The following is a 19,455-nucleotide window of genomic DNA, read 5'->3' on the forward strand; positions in this document are numbered from 1 at the left end:
TATTTTGTCAGGGGGTGCCTTGAGCCTGCCCTCACCTGTGAGATACACCGCAAACCTGGCACCAACGTGCTGGACCTGCAGGTTCAACAAGCACTTCAAGTACTCTGATCTGGGGGACGAGCTGGAATCGCACGCGTGGTAGTGCAGCACCTCAATGAGGTCTTGGCATGACTTCAGGATCAAGTTCTTCCTATGGGCGTTGGCATCCACCCTGCAGGGAGAGGGGCACAGCTTGAGTCCTCGCCAAAATGTGCTGCCCAAAGCTTTGAGATACCTCCCTGCCATAACTCAGCTGGCTGAGAAACCATGTCTTAAAAACCACTGTGTGCTATTGCTCAGGGTGGAGAGGATCAGAGTTGTCCCCATTTGTTGCAGTATTTTCTGCTCAGTGAGAACAAACCAGCTCATGTGCCAAAGAGAGGGTGAGCTGCCTTATGGAGATGCAGCAGGGTGCACAAGGCAACTGCCAGAGCTCTACCTCATCTGGGATCATGTGCAAGGCACAGCATTTTGGACCAGCTCCTCTTCAGGTCCCAGTCCTGCTGCTCCCTCATAGAGATAAAAAAAAATCCATTGTGTTTTACCTGTGCCTGTGCAAATACCGACTTCTGGCAATGCCACACTCACTGATAAGGGGAGTTATTGTGTAAAAACCTTCATGTTCATCTTGTGAGATGCCAAAGCCCAGCTGGAGGCACCTAACACCCCCTGTGTGCCCATGCTCCACTATGGTGCCTACATCCTTGCCCTTTTGCCAAGGACACTGAGGACAAAAGATCTGCTGCTACACGGCCATTACCTGACGTTTTCTCGGAGCTTTTTGCTCTCCTTGTAGTGGAGAAACCACTTCCACCTCCCGCTTCTGTTCAGTTTCTCCAGGACCTTCACCACTTCTTTCAGTTGCCCTGGGGAGACAGCAAGAGTGAGTGAGGGTCCTGTTGGAAGCTGGGCACCATGGGGCCCTCAGGGCTTTGCCACAGTGAGCTGGGGACTCACAGCCTCTTTGGGATACCATCCCGGCGTTTGAAAACACACTTCTGCAGATTTATCCCCCTAATATTGAACAGGGTAAAGTGTGAGACTTGTTCTATCACTGCACATCTCCAGGAGGAGCGTGGATGTGTTTTTTCATCCCACTGAAAAGTTGAAGAGACCAACAAGGTCTCCCTGTTGCCCTCCTTGTCCAGGCTGGACATTACTACACATCCACTGCTTCACACTGATGGTTTTGGTGGCCAATACTTTGATATTTTTAGGAGCCATGATATGGACCCATTTATCCAGATGGGGTCTCAAGCACTGATCAGAGGGCAAAAATTGCTCCCGTTTAGCAAACAGAGGATGCCAATGTTAAGTTTTTGAAAGCAAATAGTTGGTAAATCTGCAGATGGAGCCAGGAGCTGAACCTGCTCATTATCTGCATCCAAACGAGGGACTCACCCAATGTCACCGTTTCCAACACCTCATTGTCTGACACCACAAAGCCACCAGTATGGAACAGCTCCTGGTACGTCTGATCTGTTATGTCTTCGGGGCTGTCCACTCCAGCAAACACCACGTTGGGACAGTGCTTCAGCCTCAGCAAACACGGGACCTGTTCAAGGCAGAATGCTTTTGTGAAAACAGCATGTGGTCCAAGAGAACATTGAGAGCCCACCTCATCCTCTGTCTGCACCACCCTGAGGCTCACATCTCCACAGCCCAGCTCTACAACCATGGGTGCTGACATGGGGAGCTACAGGCAGATCGGTCTCCTGCATATTCCCTGCAGCCCATGAGCCAAAGCCCATCTGAAGGGCTCTGTTCCCATAAATAAATCCATTTTGGGTCAGCCTCAGCCCTCACCTTGTGGATGTGTGAGGAGATGTCCTCGTTCCTGATAATGATGAGCAGCCAGTTGGTGTCCCGATGTTTCGTTTTGCAGAAGCTCAGAGGTTCAATCTCCACGTGGCCATCTTTCTTCAGCAATGTCTGAAAGAGAAATTGTTATGTGTTTGTAGAAGAAACATCTTCGCAACCGTGCAAGAGCCAGGTGTGATGGTTCCTGATTGTAGAGCATGAGAGCTTCTCAGGCTGAATATTAGGAAAAACTTCTTAGAAAGAGTGGTGAGGCACTGGAACAGGCTGCCCAGGGAAGAGTCACTGTCTCTGAAAGTGTCAAAGGAATGGGGAGATGCGGCACTTGGGGACATGGTCAGTGGGCACCATAGGAATGGGGTTGGACTTGGTGATCTTAGAGGTCTTTTCCAACCTTAATGATTTTATGATTCTCTTTAGGGACATGCTTTAGTGGGCACGGTGATGATGGGCTGATGTTGGACTTGATCCTAAAGGTCATTTCCAACCTCAGTGATTCTCCTTCTGCCCATGGCTTTGATCCCAAAGCCTCCCATCCCCATCCAACCATTACCTTCACTCTTGCAAAGAAGGGTTCCTCTCCTGTCTCCACCAGGTAAAACATCCCAGGCTGCCTGCACGCCTCCTCGGCCACGCTGCGCAGGCGGAACTGCAGCGTGCTGCACAGCTCTGTGATCACATCCTCAAAGGCAGCAGTCCTCCTGGGGAGGGACGCGCAGCGCTGAGTGCTGATGGTCTCCCCCCGTGCCAAACCCTTCTCTCTGCTCTCACCCTGTGTGTCAACCCTACTCATCATCACCCTATTGAACTCTGCGTACTCATCGAGGATAACCGAGATGTCGCCACGGGAGTCCTTCAGTTTATTCTCATATTTGAGCTTGCTGAGATGGAAAGGAGCTGCACAGCCCTGGTTTGGGGAGCTGGCTCTGCTCCTCTGCCACCAGCAGGTGTCCCATGATGGAGTGCAATGGGAGATGTCCCTGCGGTGGCTGCATTGCTGGTGGGACCTGAGGCCACGTGGCCATGTGTCCGAGGGCAAGATTGTCACCTGCAAAGGGCTTCTGCTTCGCAGGGAGTGAGGGGCAGGAGCTCCTCGCACAGATGATGGCTGGGGAGAGCAGTCTCTAGGAAAAATGGAGGTAGAATGGGGTGGTGTCCCACTCCTTAGGATCTGTTTTAGCTTATAATGGAAACGGAGGTGCTCCATATCCAAAGTGTGCTGGGTGATTTCTTCAAAACCCCTCCACGTCCCCATCAGTGACTCCAGCAAATGAGTCTGCCCTTGTGAGCTTCCCATCCTGCCTGGGCATTTTGTGGTGACCGTGAAGTTCAGGTAATCCCTGGAGATCCCCCAGCTGTCCGTGATATTGACATAGGGTGGCATATGCCTGCTGCTGGTATTCCATTGGCTGGTGGGCCACCAGCAGCCCTCCTCAGTGCTCAGCGATCCCCACTCCTCACTGCACCCCTCTGAGCACCCCAAGCTCATGGAGGATGAGGAATCACAGTCAGTCCTTGTGGCACCCATGGACCTTGAGCAGTGGCAACCCCTGGGTGTAAGAAGGGGGTGAGCAGTGCGTCCCAAATGCTTCTCCCAGTCTGAGTCACTGGAGGAGGACCTGTAGGATGGATCTTCCCAGCTCAAACCCACACGTTTTTCTGTGCTGGGGAAGCGTTTTGCCTTCAGGAGAGCATCCAAAATGTCCCCAGTGTCACTAACCTCTAAGCTCTCTCCAGTGTCTGCACATAGCAGTGATGTTGGCATTGACGTAACAGGGATTTCTCCCTCTTCCAACTCTTCATCAGCACAGTTTGGATCAGCCAACACAGCGGAGTCACCCTGGCTGCACAAAGACCCAGGCTCTCCCATGAGCATGAACTCCCCTGCTCCAAATGATGGAGGAGGGATGCTGATTCCTCCCTTACAGTCCTCAGGGCTCCTGGGGCAGGCACACTTGCTGTCAGCATCTGAGGGTAGCTGTCCCATGCAGCTGGAGCTTGGGGCAGCATCTGGAGCATGAGTTGGACTCATTTTGGGGTCCACGCCAAAGACTGGGTCTGGCTCAGTCTTGTGGCCATGCAGAGGAGAACAAGGCCTTGATCCTGGCTCTCCAGGTGTGAGCATATCCAGAGGAGGGCTCTCTGCAGGTTCTGCATGGCACAGCCCCAAGTCCTTCTTCACTCCTTCTGCACATCCAGGCTTCAAGGAACCATCCAGTGCTGGTTTCTCAGCAGCCACACTCTGCTCTACAGCAGCCATTGTCTTGCATGGCTTTCCATGTGGGCACAGGTCTGCTTCCTGCTCACTTTGCTCTAATAAGCAACAATGGGGCTCTGCAGCAGTACCGTGAGGAGAAGGGTCCTGATGGGGGGAAGGCAGGGATGGGCTGTTTGGAGAGCTCCGCTGGTGCTGGGCCACAGTGAGAGGTGGTGATATATCACCAACAGGCTCCTCTTCTCTCATTGAGGAGGAAGAATCTGATTCTAACAGGTCACAAAGAGAGGTCTTCAGCTCTTGTGGTGCATCAACTGCGCTCGTTTCATTGCTCCTAGGGGGCTTCTCTGCACCAAGGCACACATCAGTGCTTGCCTCAGTGTCAGAGCCACTTGCCCATGCTGCACAGCTGAAGGCAAAGCCCTGGCCATCACATGCTCCCAAGGGCTCATCCAGCACATCTGTGTGGTTGGCAGGACTGCCATGCTGTCCTTGCTCCGAAACTTCGTTCTGGTCTGGGTGCGACTCACCAGTGCTCAGCAATGTGAGCTCAGCGCTAACATCACCTGCACACCTTTGGGAAAAACTCCCTCCTGGGCCACTCCTTGTTGGAGTCTGTAGGAGTGCCTGGAGGAGAGCTGTGGTCACCTGGTCCTCCGGAGCAGCCCTCACATCAGTTCCTCCATCAAAGCAGATAGAGCTGGAGTCAGGGGACTGGGTTAGGAAGGGTCCCTGGCCTCGTGATGACTCAGGGCCAGCTGTGCAGGCAGCTTTGCTCCCAGCAAGCACCCGTGTTTCTGCAGAGGGCGCACAATCCTCATCTTTCTGTTCCAACCCATCCTTGAGCATCTCGCTGGCAGATCGGCAGCTGCTTGTAATGGTAACCCCACGGACAAGGCTCAGAATGGGGGACAATGGCAGCACAGACATGGGATCGTCTGCGTGTGCCACACCAACACCATTTGTCTCTGCACTTGGGATGGCCAGAGTCCCCCAGGGCTCCTGCAGTGCACCCAGGCTGAGGGCTACATCACCAGAAAGTCCTTGAGGTCCGGTCCCAGTTCCACCCGATGGCACTGGCATTGATCCATTCTCACAGGGTAACACAGAGGCAGTGGGGATGGACATAGGGCCATCTCCAGGAATGCCAAAGTCCTTTGGAGGTGCTGAATTCACCAGCTCTACATCACCTCTTTCTGAAAATGCTAAATCAACAGATCTTGCGAACATGCTTTCATTTTCCAAGTCTTCTTTCTCTCTTCTTCCCTCCTCCACCTTTTCCTCCTCTTTTTCTGTATGTCCTATGGGATCTTGTGATTCCCCTTCTTCTTCACCAAGTCCAATGGGGTTTGAGTGAGTTTTGAGACTTGCTTCTGAGGGCATCGAATCACAGTAACGTTGTGGTCCATCGCTGGTGGCCCAACTGCTGTCCATACCATGTCCAGCATCTTCCATGCTCCCCCTTTCTTCAGGAGGACTGGAGCCACCACCTGAGCACACTGCCCATTTGTTCTCTGGCTGCTCTCCACCTCCATGCTGAGCACACAGGGCATCAATCTGGGGAGCTGGGTTGAAATTCAGAATTTGGCCGTGTGGGTTTTCCCTGCCCAGCACAACCTGGGGCTCACCAGTATCACCAAGCTCATTGGAAGGGCTGGGGATCATCCCAGCATCCATCAGTTCCTCCTTGAGTGGCTCAACCTGAAACAACATAACCGAGAGGTTAACCTTCAAGACAGGAACTGCAAAATCCCATGCATGAGGATGTAGACATTTTAAAAACTCAGACTTTGTCAGTACAACCACCCCAATGGCATCTGTTGAGATAAGTTTGCCTCCCAAATAAGTCCAGGTTGAATCTTTACCCCACAGGAGTCACTGCCATGCCCACAGACAGCCAGGGAAAGGATCTGAAGCTTTTTATCTTTTTTATACAGCGAGGAGGCTTAAGAACAGACCAAACTTTACTGAGATCCCAATAAGGATCAATCACAAGCTGGAAAATGCCCAGAGGAGACAGACAGGCTTTTGAAACCCCATCTTGGATAGTTGTGGTTTTCCTTCTCCCTCATTTAAGTGTAGATTTCTAGTAGAGACCTTTAGACTGATTAAAAAAACTGAGCCATGCTGGATCTCCAGTGACTGAGGGTTTGTTTGCTCAATAGTCTTCTCTCCAGGGTCTGGAGAAGTCCAGTGATTGAGGGTTTGCTCAGACCCTAGAGAGAAGATGTGGCCTTGAGAAAACTGATATTTACTAGCTCCAATTCTTTGAGATTCCCACACATTGTGCTCCCATTCTCTCAGTCAGTGATGGATACAGCTTCTCTCAGAGCCCAGAGATACAGCTCAGTCTGTGAACTGGAATTGAGGCCTGAAAGTTTTTTGTTTTTTGGGTTGGTTTTTTTTTTTTTTGTTTTTTTGGTTGTTTCTGTTTGTTTTTTTTTGAGAACTCTGACCATGTGTGCATAGGGCAGCAAACTACTGAGTGACTTTCATGTATCATGCTTCAGGGAACTGAACTACCTCACTCCAAGAGAGCTCATAGGCACACCTGCTCCATTCCTCCCACAAGAACCTACTTGCACAAAATGTATCGTGTGCCCTGCAGGCTCATAGCACCCACACCCCAAGCTCTTACTGCAGTGACAGTTGAGACGTCATGTACACACTCCTCAGTTCTGTATTTTCCAGCCAGGTTGCTCTGATCTGCGTGTTCAGTGAGGGAAGGGCTCTCTGAGCTCGTGGAGGAAGGCTCCTCCTCCCCTGAAAAGGATGATACTGTACTATCAACAACACCAGGAGTCCCATCAGCATCAGTTTGAGAGTCTGCAGGGTTCTCCTCTGGGTTGAAACAGCCCTGGCAGTGTGTGCTGGGATCCAGAGAGCTGCTAGGAGTCTGGTCAGGATCTGACCGTGAATCTGCAGGGCATGTCTCCAACTCAAAGCAATCATCACTGTCTTCACTCAGCTCAAAAAAGTCTCCGGTGCTGTTTAGTGAGACGTATTTCTTGGGGTTGCTGTGCTCCACCACCTTCCTTGTGCTGCTCAGGAGTTTGCTGGGCTTGCTGTAGAACAGAGCTACCCACATGTGAAGTATCAGCTTCATCTCTTCCACATCGTCGGGTAGATCAGAGTCCCAGGGCCTTGAAGAAAAAGCAAACACAGCCTGAAGTCATGGAATCATTTGAGTTGTAAGGGACCCTTAAATGTCACCTAGTCAAACTCCCCTGCAATGAGCACAGACATCTATATGCCCTCCTCTTCCCACTGCTTGACAAAGGTAACTCATCTCCAGTGCTAAAGCTCAGTGCAGGGGGGCTGTAAGTGCTCAGCTGCATTACTTGATGTGGTTTCCAACTTGAAAATAAGAGAAACTCACAGCTGCAAACAGGCACAACTCCAGATACCCATTCTATCTGCAGAAGCACAGAGCTTTGATGCAACAAAATGGGGCATCTCAGCATAGAGAAAAGGGCAATCATCATACAAAGCAAAGCAAAGCAAAGCAAAGCAAAGCAAAGCAAAGCAAAGCAAAGCAAAGCAAAGCAAAGCAAAGCAAAGCAAAGCAAAGCAAAAAAAGGCATAGAAAACCCATTCCCAAAGTGCTCTAGCAGGGGATGTCCCCTGCAGATGGCCTTCCAGGCTTGACTTACCCATGCAAGGCACGGATGACTGTTTTCTCCAGGGCATCATTGGTGTACCTGCTGTCCAAATGGAAGAGATACTCCTCTTCCCATTGGAACGTCACCTTCACGGACTCACCACAGTGGCTGACCGTGTGGGATTTGGCAAAGTCCACCTTTAGCCTTGGAGGCTGCAGGCTGCTCCTGCACCTTGCCATCATGGCCTCAAAGGGGCTCTGTGGGCAGGTGCTGTTCTGGTGGCGGAAGGGCAGGACCTTCCCAACCAAGGGTGCTGCTCGGGAGCTCCTGGTCCCATTTCTGGAGGGCACTGACCCAGGGTAGGGGACACCTCTGTGTTTCTTTGAGTGCTCAGGCATCAGCGAGGCGTAGGAGTGCTCAGAGGAGATGAAGGAGTGTTTGTTCACCTCGGTGGCCTCCTGTGTTGTCTCCCTTGAAGGCAGCACACATGTCTGTTGGCTGTTCTTGCTGTTAACCCCAAAGCTTTTCTCTCCAGGAATAGGGGTTGAGTCTTTTAATTCTGTTTTTCCAATAGGGGGAAGCTTCTGGTTTGGAGGTGCTTTACTAGATGAGACAGCTGCCTTTGCAAGCTTGTCTACCCTGTGGTATTCGTGGTCGGAAGCACTGCGTGAGGACTTGGGCTTACGATGACTCTGCTGCTCCTTAGCAGAGTCAGTGGATGAGCTGCAGGACAAAGAGATCATCTTGCTATCCATGGGGTTAAAGGGAGGAATACAGGAACCCAGAGCCAGGTCTGCCAGCAAGTTCAAGGCATGGGATTCATAGTCACTGCCATTCATATCGAAAGCATGGCCAGAGATGCTGCTGGGATAAATCTCACCCATCTGGCTGTCTGCTGCGTGGCTTTGGGAAGAAACTTCATTTGGGAGGATGGAGAATGGATCCTTCCACTCTGCATTAAAAAAAAAAATAAAGAGAATAAGTGGAGGTCACAAGAGAGGGGGTTCAAAATGAACAGCATTTAGACAGATGCTGTGGCATCCAGCACCTCTCCAATATCTCCATATTAAGGACCTGTTTGTCAGGAAAAGGATGCTTCTCCAACACGAGCTTTGCATGTTCATAAAAACCCAAAACCTCCATGGTATGAAGGTGACGGTGCTGCAGAAGGATCCAGAGTTGGGATCCTGACTTCAGGAAGTGGGTAATTCTCAGAAATCAATGGGATGGGATCCAGAGGTAAGAACTGTGCTAGAGCTTTATGTGTTATGTTTAATATCCTTGGGAAATGCACAGTGGGACACATCAATTGAGTGTTTTTCACTGCTAAGCACTCTTATTTTGCATTTTTGGCAGATTCTGGTGTTCAGCTTTTATGAGTTACATACAGTGATGTGGGCAGACTCCTCTGAATGAACCAAACTCAACAGCAGGACCCACCCTACACACTGCCCACGCCAGAGAACTGACTAGAACTGCTCCAGGAATCTCCACGTGACAGCAGAACTAATGAAAACTGCCACGTATCAGGAAGTCTGACAGCATGTGGCAATAACAGACTGAGAAAATTGGATAAACTGAGCCAAAGTGGTAAAACCAGTCTTGAAAGCCTCCACGAAGAGGGAAAATAAAGACCAGAGACAGATCTGAAAAGACATCAAAGTGTGTGTGTGAGAAAACATGACAAATTAGCAGAAAGTGTCTCTCCTGTTCCATCATTTATTTTGGCAGCCTAATACTGGTTCTCAGTTTAAAAGCAGACTCCCAGCCAGCACCTGCAGACGTTGCACTTTGGGACTATCCAAGCTGCCTCCTAAATCCACTGCAGTCTGTCTGCAAAAGGTTTAACAGTCCCATTCTGGTTTTGCAGTGTAACAGACCTGACCCCAGTTCAGACCCTCAGTATCAAAAGGGCCTTTGGCAGCTGCTGAACGTGCTGTTACCACTACCTGGTCATGACCTGACAGTGATGTTGGATGGCTCTGTTTTTAAGGTAAATATTTCCATAAGGAGAAGCATTCTTACCGCTTTCTGCTGGCTTTTTGGTGTGAGGTTTTGATGGCCTATTAGCCACGCTTTTTATCACCTGACTCTTCACTGGCTTTGCAGTGCTTTCAGTAACAGGGGCCTTTTTCACATCTGAATTCTTCAGCATCTTTGGTCTCTTTGTTTCTGAGCCAGAACTGCTGGGAGCTGAGGTTCTCTTCTGGACAGGTTCAGACTGTGTTTTGTGCACAAATTCTGCAGACAGCACCTCTGCACCTGGGACAAGGAAAAGGAAGGGCATGCAAGGACTTATTCCAGATCCATCAGCTCTGAGCACCCGGGAGGAACACGAGGAGACGTGGCTCCTAATAAAGTCATCTATCCAAGCTGGATACCCTGGAGAATCAGGAGGAAGTCAGCCCCAATTATCTAACACTTACCTCTTTTCCTTCTGTGAGGAAACTGTAAATGGGCTAATTTAAGCATGGGCTCGTTGGAGTTGGCTGTAAGCCCTGTTTTTTTAGGAAAAGAGAACGTGATGTTGACTTTCTTCTTGGTCGCTTTCCTTTTCCTACTGCTATCCCCCACAGGATGTATTTGCATCTTGAGGGGTGACCATTTCTTCCTGGTGCTTGTCACAGCAGTTCCACTCGATTTCCTCTTGTTCTGCTTCACCCACAGCTTGCTAGATGCACTAACATCTTTTGTGGGCCCTTTGCTCTGGTCCAGCCCCAGAGCAGCCTTTGGGTTTCCACCTTTTACATCAGGAGGAATAGGGTCTGGTGGTACAGCTAAAGAGAAGTCCACTTTATGAGCAGTCTCTGATTTGCTGCAAAGAGACTGAGCAGCATCAGCCAAGCATCCTAAGGCAGCTGACATTTCCAGAGTGTAGCTGCTGGGATTGGAGAGGTAATGCTGCAGCTGGGAGAAAGACTGCTCGGAGTGTCCTCTGCAGGACTTAATACCTTCATCCTTGGCTGGTGACAGGCAAGAAGAACAGGGAGCTTCAGTGTTTTGGCTGGAGGCTTTCTGTGTATTTTCTTCAAGCTTTGCATATTCCTGGAAGTGTTGTTTGATGCACACGTTGGTACCGAGCACGTCCCCCCATGAAGAATTGGTGGCTTTCTGCAAGGCATAGCGAAGTCCAGGCAAAACAGAGGCTATTTTCAAAGAGATGTCACTAGCTTTCCTTTCACATTTTGAATTATGTCCTTCAACTGAAGAAAAAAAAAGAAAAGAATTTTACTTACATTAATAAAGGATTACATTCCCCAAATCATTTTACTATTACATGATAAGAGAACACGAAAGGCATGAGCAAGTCCCCAAAGCCAGCCCACAAAAAGCTTGCCAGGGAGCAATGTCCTGGTTCAGTGGGTGCTTTGCAAGGTACAAAAGAAGGACAAATGGGAATAAAAAATGGATAAACTGAGGATGAAAGACCCCTGTTGTATCCATGAGTTCCCTTCTGCAGGGTCACACACGGCAGTCTTGTCCCCTTACTCCAGCAATTTTTGGGAAGTCTTAACATTTAGGACACTCAGACCTCTGAAAATAATGAAATGAAAACTCTCCTTGCCTGCTTCACCCCCTCCCCAGGTGCCTCTGTATAAGGTCTTGGATGTAGGTGATTGAATGCATATCTATTCTTCTCTGCCTTCTGTAGTGGGTAAGGACACAGAAACAAACCAAAGGATTTTAGCTTTAAGTAATTGGCTTTGTGACTGCAGCTGTTGCCAGAACTTTGGATTTTTTGACAGTCAATTAGCCTATGTGGTACTGGGTTTGTGGGCATCAAATGGGGTTTGTCTTTCTCAAAGGGGGAGAAAGGTCCTTGGGGAAAAGCTAGTGGTGCTCATTGGGAGGGCTTTGAACTTGGTCTGAAGGGAGATTGGGGGAATACAGAGCCTTCCCATGGTCAGGTATTTCCCTGGGAAACAATCCTCATGGGCAAGGATGAGGAGCAAAGCTGGCACATCTTTAAGGAGGTTTTCCAACTCCAGGTATAGCAAGTCAGGAAAGGAAGACAAGAGACCAGCATGGCTGAACTGGGACCTGCTGGTCAAACTGAAGAGCAAGAAGAAAATGCACAGGCAGTGGGAACAGGGACAGGTATTGTGGGAATACTGTAAGGAAACTGCTAGGCTGTGTGTAGGGATGGGGTCAGGAAAGCCAAGGCCCAACTTGAACTGAACTTGGCAAGGGATGCCAAGAACAAGAAAGGCTTCTACAGGTACCTCAAGCAGAAAAGGAAAGTCCAGGAGGGTGTACCCCCCCAGTGAGGGATACAGACAAGCTGGTAACAACAGACAAGGACAAGGCTGAGGTGCTCAACAACTTTTTTGCCTTGGTCTTCCCTGATAGCTGCTCTCCACACAGCCCTCAAACATTTGGTTTGGTAGGAAGGGATCAGGGAAGCAATGTCCCTCTCACTATGAGAGAAGGTCAGGCTTGTGTCCTGATGAGATGCATCCCAGAGTCCTGAGGGAATTGGCTGATATGGTCATCAAGCCACTCTGATATTTGGAAAGTTGTGGTAACCAGGTGAAGAAGTCCCTGGTGACTGGAAAAAAGGCAAAATCACACCCATTTTTAAAAAGGGTAAAAAAGATGACCCTGGGAGCTACCAACCTGTCAGCCTCACCTTTGTGCTAGGGAATGTTATGGAACAGATCCTCCTGGAAGCTATGCTAAGGCACATGGAAGGCAGGGACAGACTCTTTAGGAAGGTCTGCGGTAACAGAACAAGGGGAAAGCTCAAAAAGGGTAGATTTGGGTTAGATACAAGGAAAAAATTGTTTACAGTGAGGGTGGTGAGGCACTGGCATAGGTTGCCCAGAGATGTAGTGGATGCTCCATCCCTGGAGACTTTCAAGGCCAGGCTGGATCAGGCCCTGGGCAGTCTGATCTAGCTGTGGTGTCCCTGTGCATTGCAGGGAGTTGGCTAGATGGCCCTCAGAGATCCCTTCCAACTCTAAAGATTCTATGATTCATCCGCTGCAAGACTGCAGCCAGTCCAGTGCTTTGCAGGCTTGGCCCATCTGCATATTAAAATCCAACTCATGTTTCTTTTGGCTGCAGGGCCAAGCTGACAGCCCCAGCATCCTTCCCCATCATTTCCCCTCGCAGCAAGACTAAATCCAGGCACACCTGGGGCAGGCAGGAGCTTCTCTCACTCTCTGAGATGCATAGTTTTCTTCACTTATTGGTCTTGTGCTGCCTTGCACTGGCAATGCTGTTCCTTGTTATCAGCAAGCCCAGGCATCCCTATGAGTCTGGCTGGGGAACACAGCAGCACGTCTGCACAGTGAGTGTTATGCTGCCCTACATTCCTCCTGTCGACTGTCTGGACAGGAAGAACACAGCTTCAGAGGCTGCTGGTTTTGAAATGGAAAACATTATTCATGCTTCAAGTTAGAGCTGAGCGATTTTAAACATGTGCGTGTGCTTCACTCCCTTTTCTCTTTGTCCCTGTCACCTTCAGTTGCCATTATTTTCTGTCTCCCAAGCCTTCTTGTAACTTACCATCACAGAGAGGAGAAGCCATAAAGTAAAATCTCAGTCCCAGAGGACAGGCACAGCTGGCTGGAGTTATGCAGTTCATAGGAAGAAATGGGACAGCACGTGCTGGCACCAGAGGGAAAACATCTGGAAGCCATCAGCGTTCAGACCATGTCACATAACAACATGGAGCATTTGCTCAACATTATTCTCTCCTCCTGCCTTTTCACTTCACTGTTCTCTGGCTGCCCATGCTTCCACCATCAGCCCTAAACGTCTGCTGCAGCCCCAAACCCTCCTACCAATATCCTGTGCCATCTCTGCTTCAAGATGCTTTGTATGTCTGGTCCAGTCCCACCTCCTTCCACAAGTACCCTCTTCAAGACAAACACCTCTAGGCCTAGTTCCTCCTTCTCTCAGCATTAAGTTCTTGCCAAAAACAAAACCCCTTTGCTCCAGAGGGTATTTTCTCTGTTATGGGGTTCAATATCTGAGTGGTCAGTTGTCTTCAAGAGGAATGTATCTGTGAGGACCCTCTGGTAAGGATCCTGCATCCAAAATGTAGCATCTGAAACCAGCAATGGGAACCTCCTACCTCTCAGACACACTGATCGGGATGAGGAGAACAGAAACAGGGCCAGGAGGCTGACAGGCTCCTTGGGGTCGAATCCTGTGAAATCAAGTGACAGGTTTTGGTTAGACTGAGGTTTTCCATTCTGTCTCCAAACCAGGGCAAGTCATTCAAGCCCAAGCATTGGTTTCTTTGTCTCCATTCATTACCATCATCTTGTGCCAATGCAGAGGACGTCAGGAGGATTAGAACTCCGTGATCTTGTAAATATTTGATGATTGCCTGTAACAGACAAATACAGAGTTAGGGCAATCTCTCCCTTTCCCTCCAAGTCTACTTTAACTCACAACATGACTGTCAGCAAGCCCTGATTGCTGGTGAACACGTGCCAACACCACCAGCTCGTTCCCTGCTGAGGACATTGCCATGCCACTTGAGTCACAGGGACCTGGAACCCAAAGTCTTCCATTTAAGGTTGTTATTTTTCTCAAAGTCCTTCCATCTGTTACTTAAAATGAGATATACGCTTAACCAAGCTGATTGCAATTAATAAACAAGGTCAATGGTTTTAGTCCCTTCAGTTCAGAAGTTTCTGGGCCTCTCAGCAGCACAATGGGAGGGTTTTCCCAGAAGGGAAAGCAAAGTTGGACATGAACATCAGACAGCACAACCCACAGTTCCAGCTAAAAGCTGAAGCTCTGTCCAAGCAGCTTGCTTGTTAGCAGCATCAGTATGAAAAAAAAAATAAATAAAACAAAGAAACAAACAAAATTACATCTGCTGAACCCAGGAGACTGCTGTGACTGTCTCAGAAGCGGATGATTGTATGTCTGAAAAATACACATGTGCTTATGAAGGCTTTCCTTGTAGCTGGGTGTTGCCTCATGCCTCATTGCAGAGCTTGGTTTGGGACGCCCTTTCTTCCACAGGGACACCCGTGTGGATCTCTTTTTTTCTGTGCAGACACATCTTTTAAGGGAACTTACAGGAAATGAGTAACTCTACTGTTTCTAACGCTCTGCGAAACCTCACTGATCCCAGTCACTGCATTCAGACATAACAGAGGATTGGAATGATGCCCAACCCCCACTCTTCCCCATAACAACAGAGCAACTTTGGAAATGCTGAACAATTTCAGTGTATTATTCACTATTCAGAACAGTAGCTCCTTGCTTCCATTGTCTCCAGCCAGCAGAGCAGAACAGATAAAAAGCCAAAATGTTGGCTGGTTCAATGAAACAGCTGTTGTTTCTCACCAATGGGGTGATTTGCACGTCATCTGCTACCTGACACAAAGCTGGGAGGTCACTCTGCACCTACAGAGGTAGGGTTGTCCTCAGGCAACCCCACTTCTTCCCAGGCACTCTTTCATTTTCACTTGCAAGCCTGATATCACGAACCATGGAAAGGGAAAAGAAACAGAGGGCATTTTTCACCTGGGCTTCCAGGAGCTGCTGTCAAAGGAGATTCACCCATGGCCTTCAACAGTACGTTGGGAAGGAAGAAGCAGACAAGAGTGGGCTGTGAATGTTTCCTCACTGAAATATGGGAGGTGATTTAATCCAGTTTGACAGGAATGTGAAGGTGGGGAAGCTTTAGGGAAACGTTCCTGTTGGCTTTCAATGCCAAAGTCCTTATGGCCACAACTGAAGCATCTCATCTCCCCTGACTCCTCTAAAGCTCAGCTCTGTGAGGTTTGGCAGGATGCACTTTTTAACCTTAAGTGATTGCAGACATAATGAATCAGAGCAAATGGTCATTATAGAACTCAGAAAAAAGGCACTTTGGTCTCCGTGCAGATTAAAATCTCTCTCATTGGTGAGAATATGAGAGGAAAACAGGAACAGCATAGATAAACATCAAATGAGCTTCAGTGCAAATGGGTCTGTGCCACAACTAGAAGTCCTCCTGATAGAATCACAGAATATGATAAGTTGGAGGGACCCACAAGGATCACAGGATCCAACTGGGGCCAACCAAAAATCAGATCATAAAGGAATCATAGATGTTGCACAGTTCAGGGCTCCCAGCATGTGAAGGGACATTAACGTTGTCTATTCCATCTCCTCTTTTTTCTTCTCATGTTGCCACCAATTAGAGGCACAATTTGCCTCTTACCAATATTTTATGGAGTTTGAGCACTTATGCCAATGGGAGCACAGCTAGCTGCGTGTTTGTAGCTGTGAATTTACAACCCTGAATCTACAGGAAGTGTCAGATGTGACAAAGCAAGAAGCAGCAAAACCAACCCAACCCCATAGTCCAGCAGATGTAACTGCTGTGAACCTCAGGGATTTGACTCTTGAAGTCAAAAGGAGATGTGAAGATCACACTGAGAACAGAAAGACCTCATTGTGCTGGAAAACTCTTATCAGGTTACACTTAACTTAGCAATGATGGAAGGGAAATTATCTATTAAAGCAAAGATGAATCTCAATATCTTCAGAAGCCCATGAAGCTTCAGCAGTGTATCTGTATCTAGTTGAACAGGGATTGTTTTTTCTGCCATGGGGGATAAAGGCAGGCACGTGACAGCTTGTGTCTTTTGTTTTGTGATTATTATTCTAGCACTGTGGGACTTAGCTTCTGCTTTCCAATAAGATTCCCTTGCAGTATGGTACTTGCAATGCACAGACAACTCAATAAAATAATCTCATCTGACACAAACACAGCCAAAGAGGTCAGCTGGTATACATAAGCATTCCTCCCCAAACATTTCACAATACTTACCAAGTCCCTTTTCCTTAGATTTTCTAACAGCTGATCCATTTTATGTTGATCCTTATTGGATATTTCTACTTCATACAGACTGAAGTAAACGCCCTGAAAGCAAACTGCAGATAGAAGAGAGAGAACTTGATACAAGAGGCATTACTTCAGCATCAACTCAAAACAAAACAGTGCTCCCACAGCAGGAGGATGGATGTGAAATTGATGGCAATACTGGTTTGGGGGGTTTGTTTTTCTTCAAATGCTGTCATCAAGATTTCCTATGCTGGTCTATACAGTTATGTTATAGTGAGTTTCCTCTTCAGCTCATGCTTTAGAGGAGATGTTTCCTGTCTTATCTGTGTAGCTAAGACAGTTTAACTGATGCTGCTGTGTGCTTCAATATATACAGGAAGCCTTTTGGAGGTACAGATCTCATTCTAAAGTGCTGCTGCAGTGCATCCTTATTCTGTCTGCACTCTCATCCCAAGGGGAGTTTAACAAAAGCAAGCTCTCAGTCTCACCCTACTCCTTTATGAATCTCATAGCAAAATTCTTCAGTTCAAATGAGTGTTTCCTCTTTTTCATCAACTAATTGTAAGAATGTAGCTCCACGGCACCTTAATCAAGCATTGCTGTGGCCTCCCCTACTTCTGCTTCCTCCCATGTCCTGGCACTGCCCCCTGTGTAGATCTGCACTGTAAGCTGAATGCTAGACCCCAAAGGAGCCTCATCAGTTCCATGATCAGGCTCAGCAGAGGTGATACACTCATAGGAGGCAGCACTGCAGCAGCCTATGTTTATTTTGATGCAAGATTCCACGAAAATTCACATGGATGTTCTGCAAATCATATCCAGAGCTCTCAGTGTGCAACCTGCAGTATCTGTGTCAGTAACTGTGTGTCTGCTGCAGTCACAGCCATCAAGAGCCCAAAATCCCAGGGCTGAGTTGCCAGGATCATCAAAACTTCAACCCAAAAAGCAAACAGCACATGAATCACAAAGATGCAGGTATAGGCAATGTCCTTCTTTGCCCTCTGCCAAGCAGAGCAAAGTGCTTGACTACAGACACCATACTGGCAGGTTTTTACACTCACCTTCATTCTCAATGTAATTCCTTTTCCCAAATGCAGCTTCTGGAAGCTTTTTCTTCAAGTCAGACAAACCCATAACATGGCTAATGTCCAGGTTGTAAGGACTATGGGGAGAAGGAAGCAGAGGGTCAGAACACATGCATAAAAGCCACAACAAAAATCCCAGGTTGCCCCATCACTAAGAACTAGAGAAAGCAGCTATGGAGAAGTTGGAGATGCAGCTTGCTTAGCATTTAGCTGGTTGGAGGATCTTGCCTGAAAACACCTCCAAACAATGATGATTCTGTTACTGGCTGTTTCAAGTTGCTGACTGCTGGTTAGCCTCTGACTACTGAAGATTTTTAGTATTTCATTTTTTTGAATGTTAGTTGGCAAATAAACCAAGTATTGAGGCAATCTGTAAACATAATTGGTCAACTTTATCTGCACTGTCAGAAAGTCCATTTCTCACAAGCAAAAAAGTCCCACACAGGAATTATTTTTTTAGAATAAACATCCCAAAACAATCTACATAGCAAAGCACTGACAAAATATAACTGTTTCCATCTGTTGTCCAGGGCCTGATCTTGTGTCCTCTCCAGCTGCTACTGTGACACTGTTGGCTGCCCAACACCCCTTCCTGACACTGAGAATTCCCCCTATATATATGGTGGGTGGGTATGGCTGCAAGAAGTTGCTGATCAACAAAAGGATAGAGCAGGAGACACAAAATTGGCTTTTGCTGGCATGTGGATGCTGGAAGTCAACCTGTCTGCTAAGAACCCAAAGGTGATCCCAAAATCATCACTGAAAGTGGCTGCAATGCTGCACACACTGCAGAAAGAAAAGGAAATGGCAACTTACAGCTGTGCTGGAATCGTGGAGCTGTATGGGGTCCTTAGGGCAATGTTGCACAAGAGCTGGCCCTGGATGGAGAGCTGCCCCCTCCATGGGCAGTACAGTCCTAAAGGCAGAAGGGAGAATGTCTTAGGGAAAGAAAGAGAGGAGAGCAAACAGAACAATTCATTTATTAAAATAAAACAACAATGATCAGATGCTCTCTCTTACCTTTGTGGTTAGGTTCAGGTCTAGAGAAAAGGGAAAAAAAAGAGGAATATTTATCAACAAGGAAGGGAAAACAGCCCACAAAAGCAATGCAGTACTTCAGAATAACAGCAAGCTGCTTACAGGCTCTCTCTAGCCGAGATGGGCATTTCCTTTGGCTCCCTGTACTGGCAGGCAATGACTATGTATGGGCAGATCTGCCTGGGGCGCTCCGCAGTGCTGCCATCGGACACTTCATACACATAGTACTGGGGTGAGAAGGGAAAGAAGAAAATAAATGTTAAAGAATGAGCAAAGCACCTCAGCCAGCACTGCTTTTCCCTGCTGCCCCAAACCCCATACCTGGTTCTGCTCAAAGGCTTGGCAGGGGCTGCTCTTTGATGACATGATGCTCCTGCTCATGGCAACGTGACAATCATAGCCAGGAGATGGGCAGGTGTAGCTGGTTGTGTAATTCTCAGATACCACCTTGACTTTCCCCTGTGTGAAAAAATTAAACAAACAAACCATTGACAAATAAAAATCCACATAAATGTTTGCAGAAATATGTTTTAAAAGATCCCTGAATCCTCCTTTTTTCCTCAAAGAAAACTGCAACAGGCAGCCAGATACTCCCTACTATGAGGAGTTTGAAAGCACTTGAATCTTCCCAAGTAGGAGGACTCCTCTGAGCTTGTCATGGCAGACAAACAAATGCTAAGGAGAGACAACAGGAGTAATGTGTTGTCATTGCAGGAGCCCAAGGGAAAGGGAGAGAGGGGCCACACCCCAGTCCCATGGAAGCAGAGAATGGAACTATGATCTGAACCACCCTAAGAGGTGTTCAAGGCCAGATTGGATGGGGGCCTGGGCAGCCTAGTCTAGTGGGGAGGTTGG

At 48.2% G+C, this 19,455-nt stretch overlaps 1 protein-coding gene across 2 annotated transcripts in view; it reads right to left on the minus strand.

Annotated features, from left to right (window-relative positions):
- The window catches only part of TASOR2 (transcription activation suppressor family member 2), a 33,023-nt gene that overhangs the window by 1,589 nt on the left and 11,979 nt on the right, over positions 1–19,455 (minus strand). For both annotated transcript variants that reach the window (XM_090132564.1, XM_090132621.1), the window contains 17 exons: positions 18,922–19,059; positions 18,703–18,827; positions 18,583–18,602; positions 18,379–18,478; positions 17,539–17,639; positions 16,463–16,566; positions 13,942–14,014; positions 13,757–13,831; positions 10,101–10,877; positions 9,700–9,936; positions 7,726–8,626; positions 6,711–7,215; positions 2,411–5,773; positions 1,846–1,971; positions 1,441–1,594; positions 800–905; positions 36–211 (listed from right to left, as the gene is read on the minus strand). In XM_090132564.1, the coding sequence (XP_089988690.1) occupies positions 36–211; positions 800–905; positions 1,441–1,594; positions 1,846–1,971; positions 2,411–5,773; positions 6,711–7,215; positions 7,726–8,626; positions 9,700–9,936; positions 10,101–10,877; positions 13,757–13,831; positions 13,942–14,014; positions 16,463–16,566; positions 17,539–17,639; positions 18,379–18,478; positions 18,583–18,602; positions 18,703–18,827; positions 18,922–19,059 (7,081 nt within the window). The remainder of the gene's footprint in view (positions 1–35; positions 212–799; positions 906–1,440; positions 1,595–1,845; positions 1,972–2,410; positions 5,774–6,710; positions 7,216–7,725; positions 8,627–9,699; positions 9,937–10,100; positions 10,878–13,756; positions 13,832–13,941; positions 14,015–16,462; positions 16,567–17,538; positions 17,640–18,378; positions 18,479–18,582; positions 18,603–18,702; positions 18,828–18,921; positions 19,060–19,455) is intronic.

Source organism: Phasianus colchicus, chromosome 1 (genome assembly GCF_987193195.1).
Source record: "Phasianus colchicus chromosome 1, bPhaCol1.hap1.1, whole genome shotgun sequence".
NCBI lineage: Eukaryota > Metazoa > Chordata > Aves > Galliformes > Phasianidae > Phasianus > Phasianus colchicus.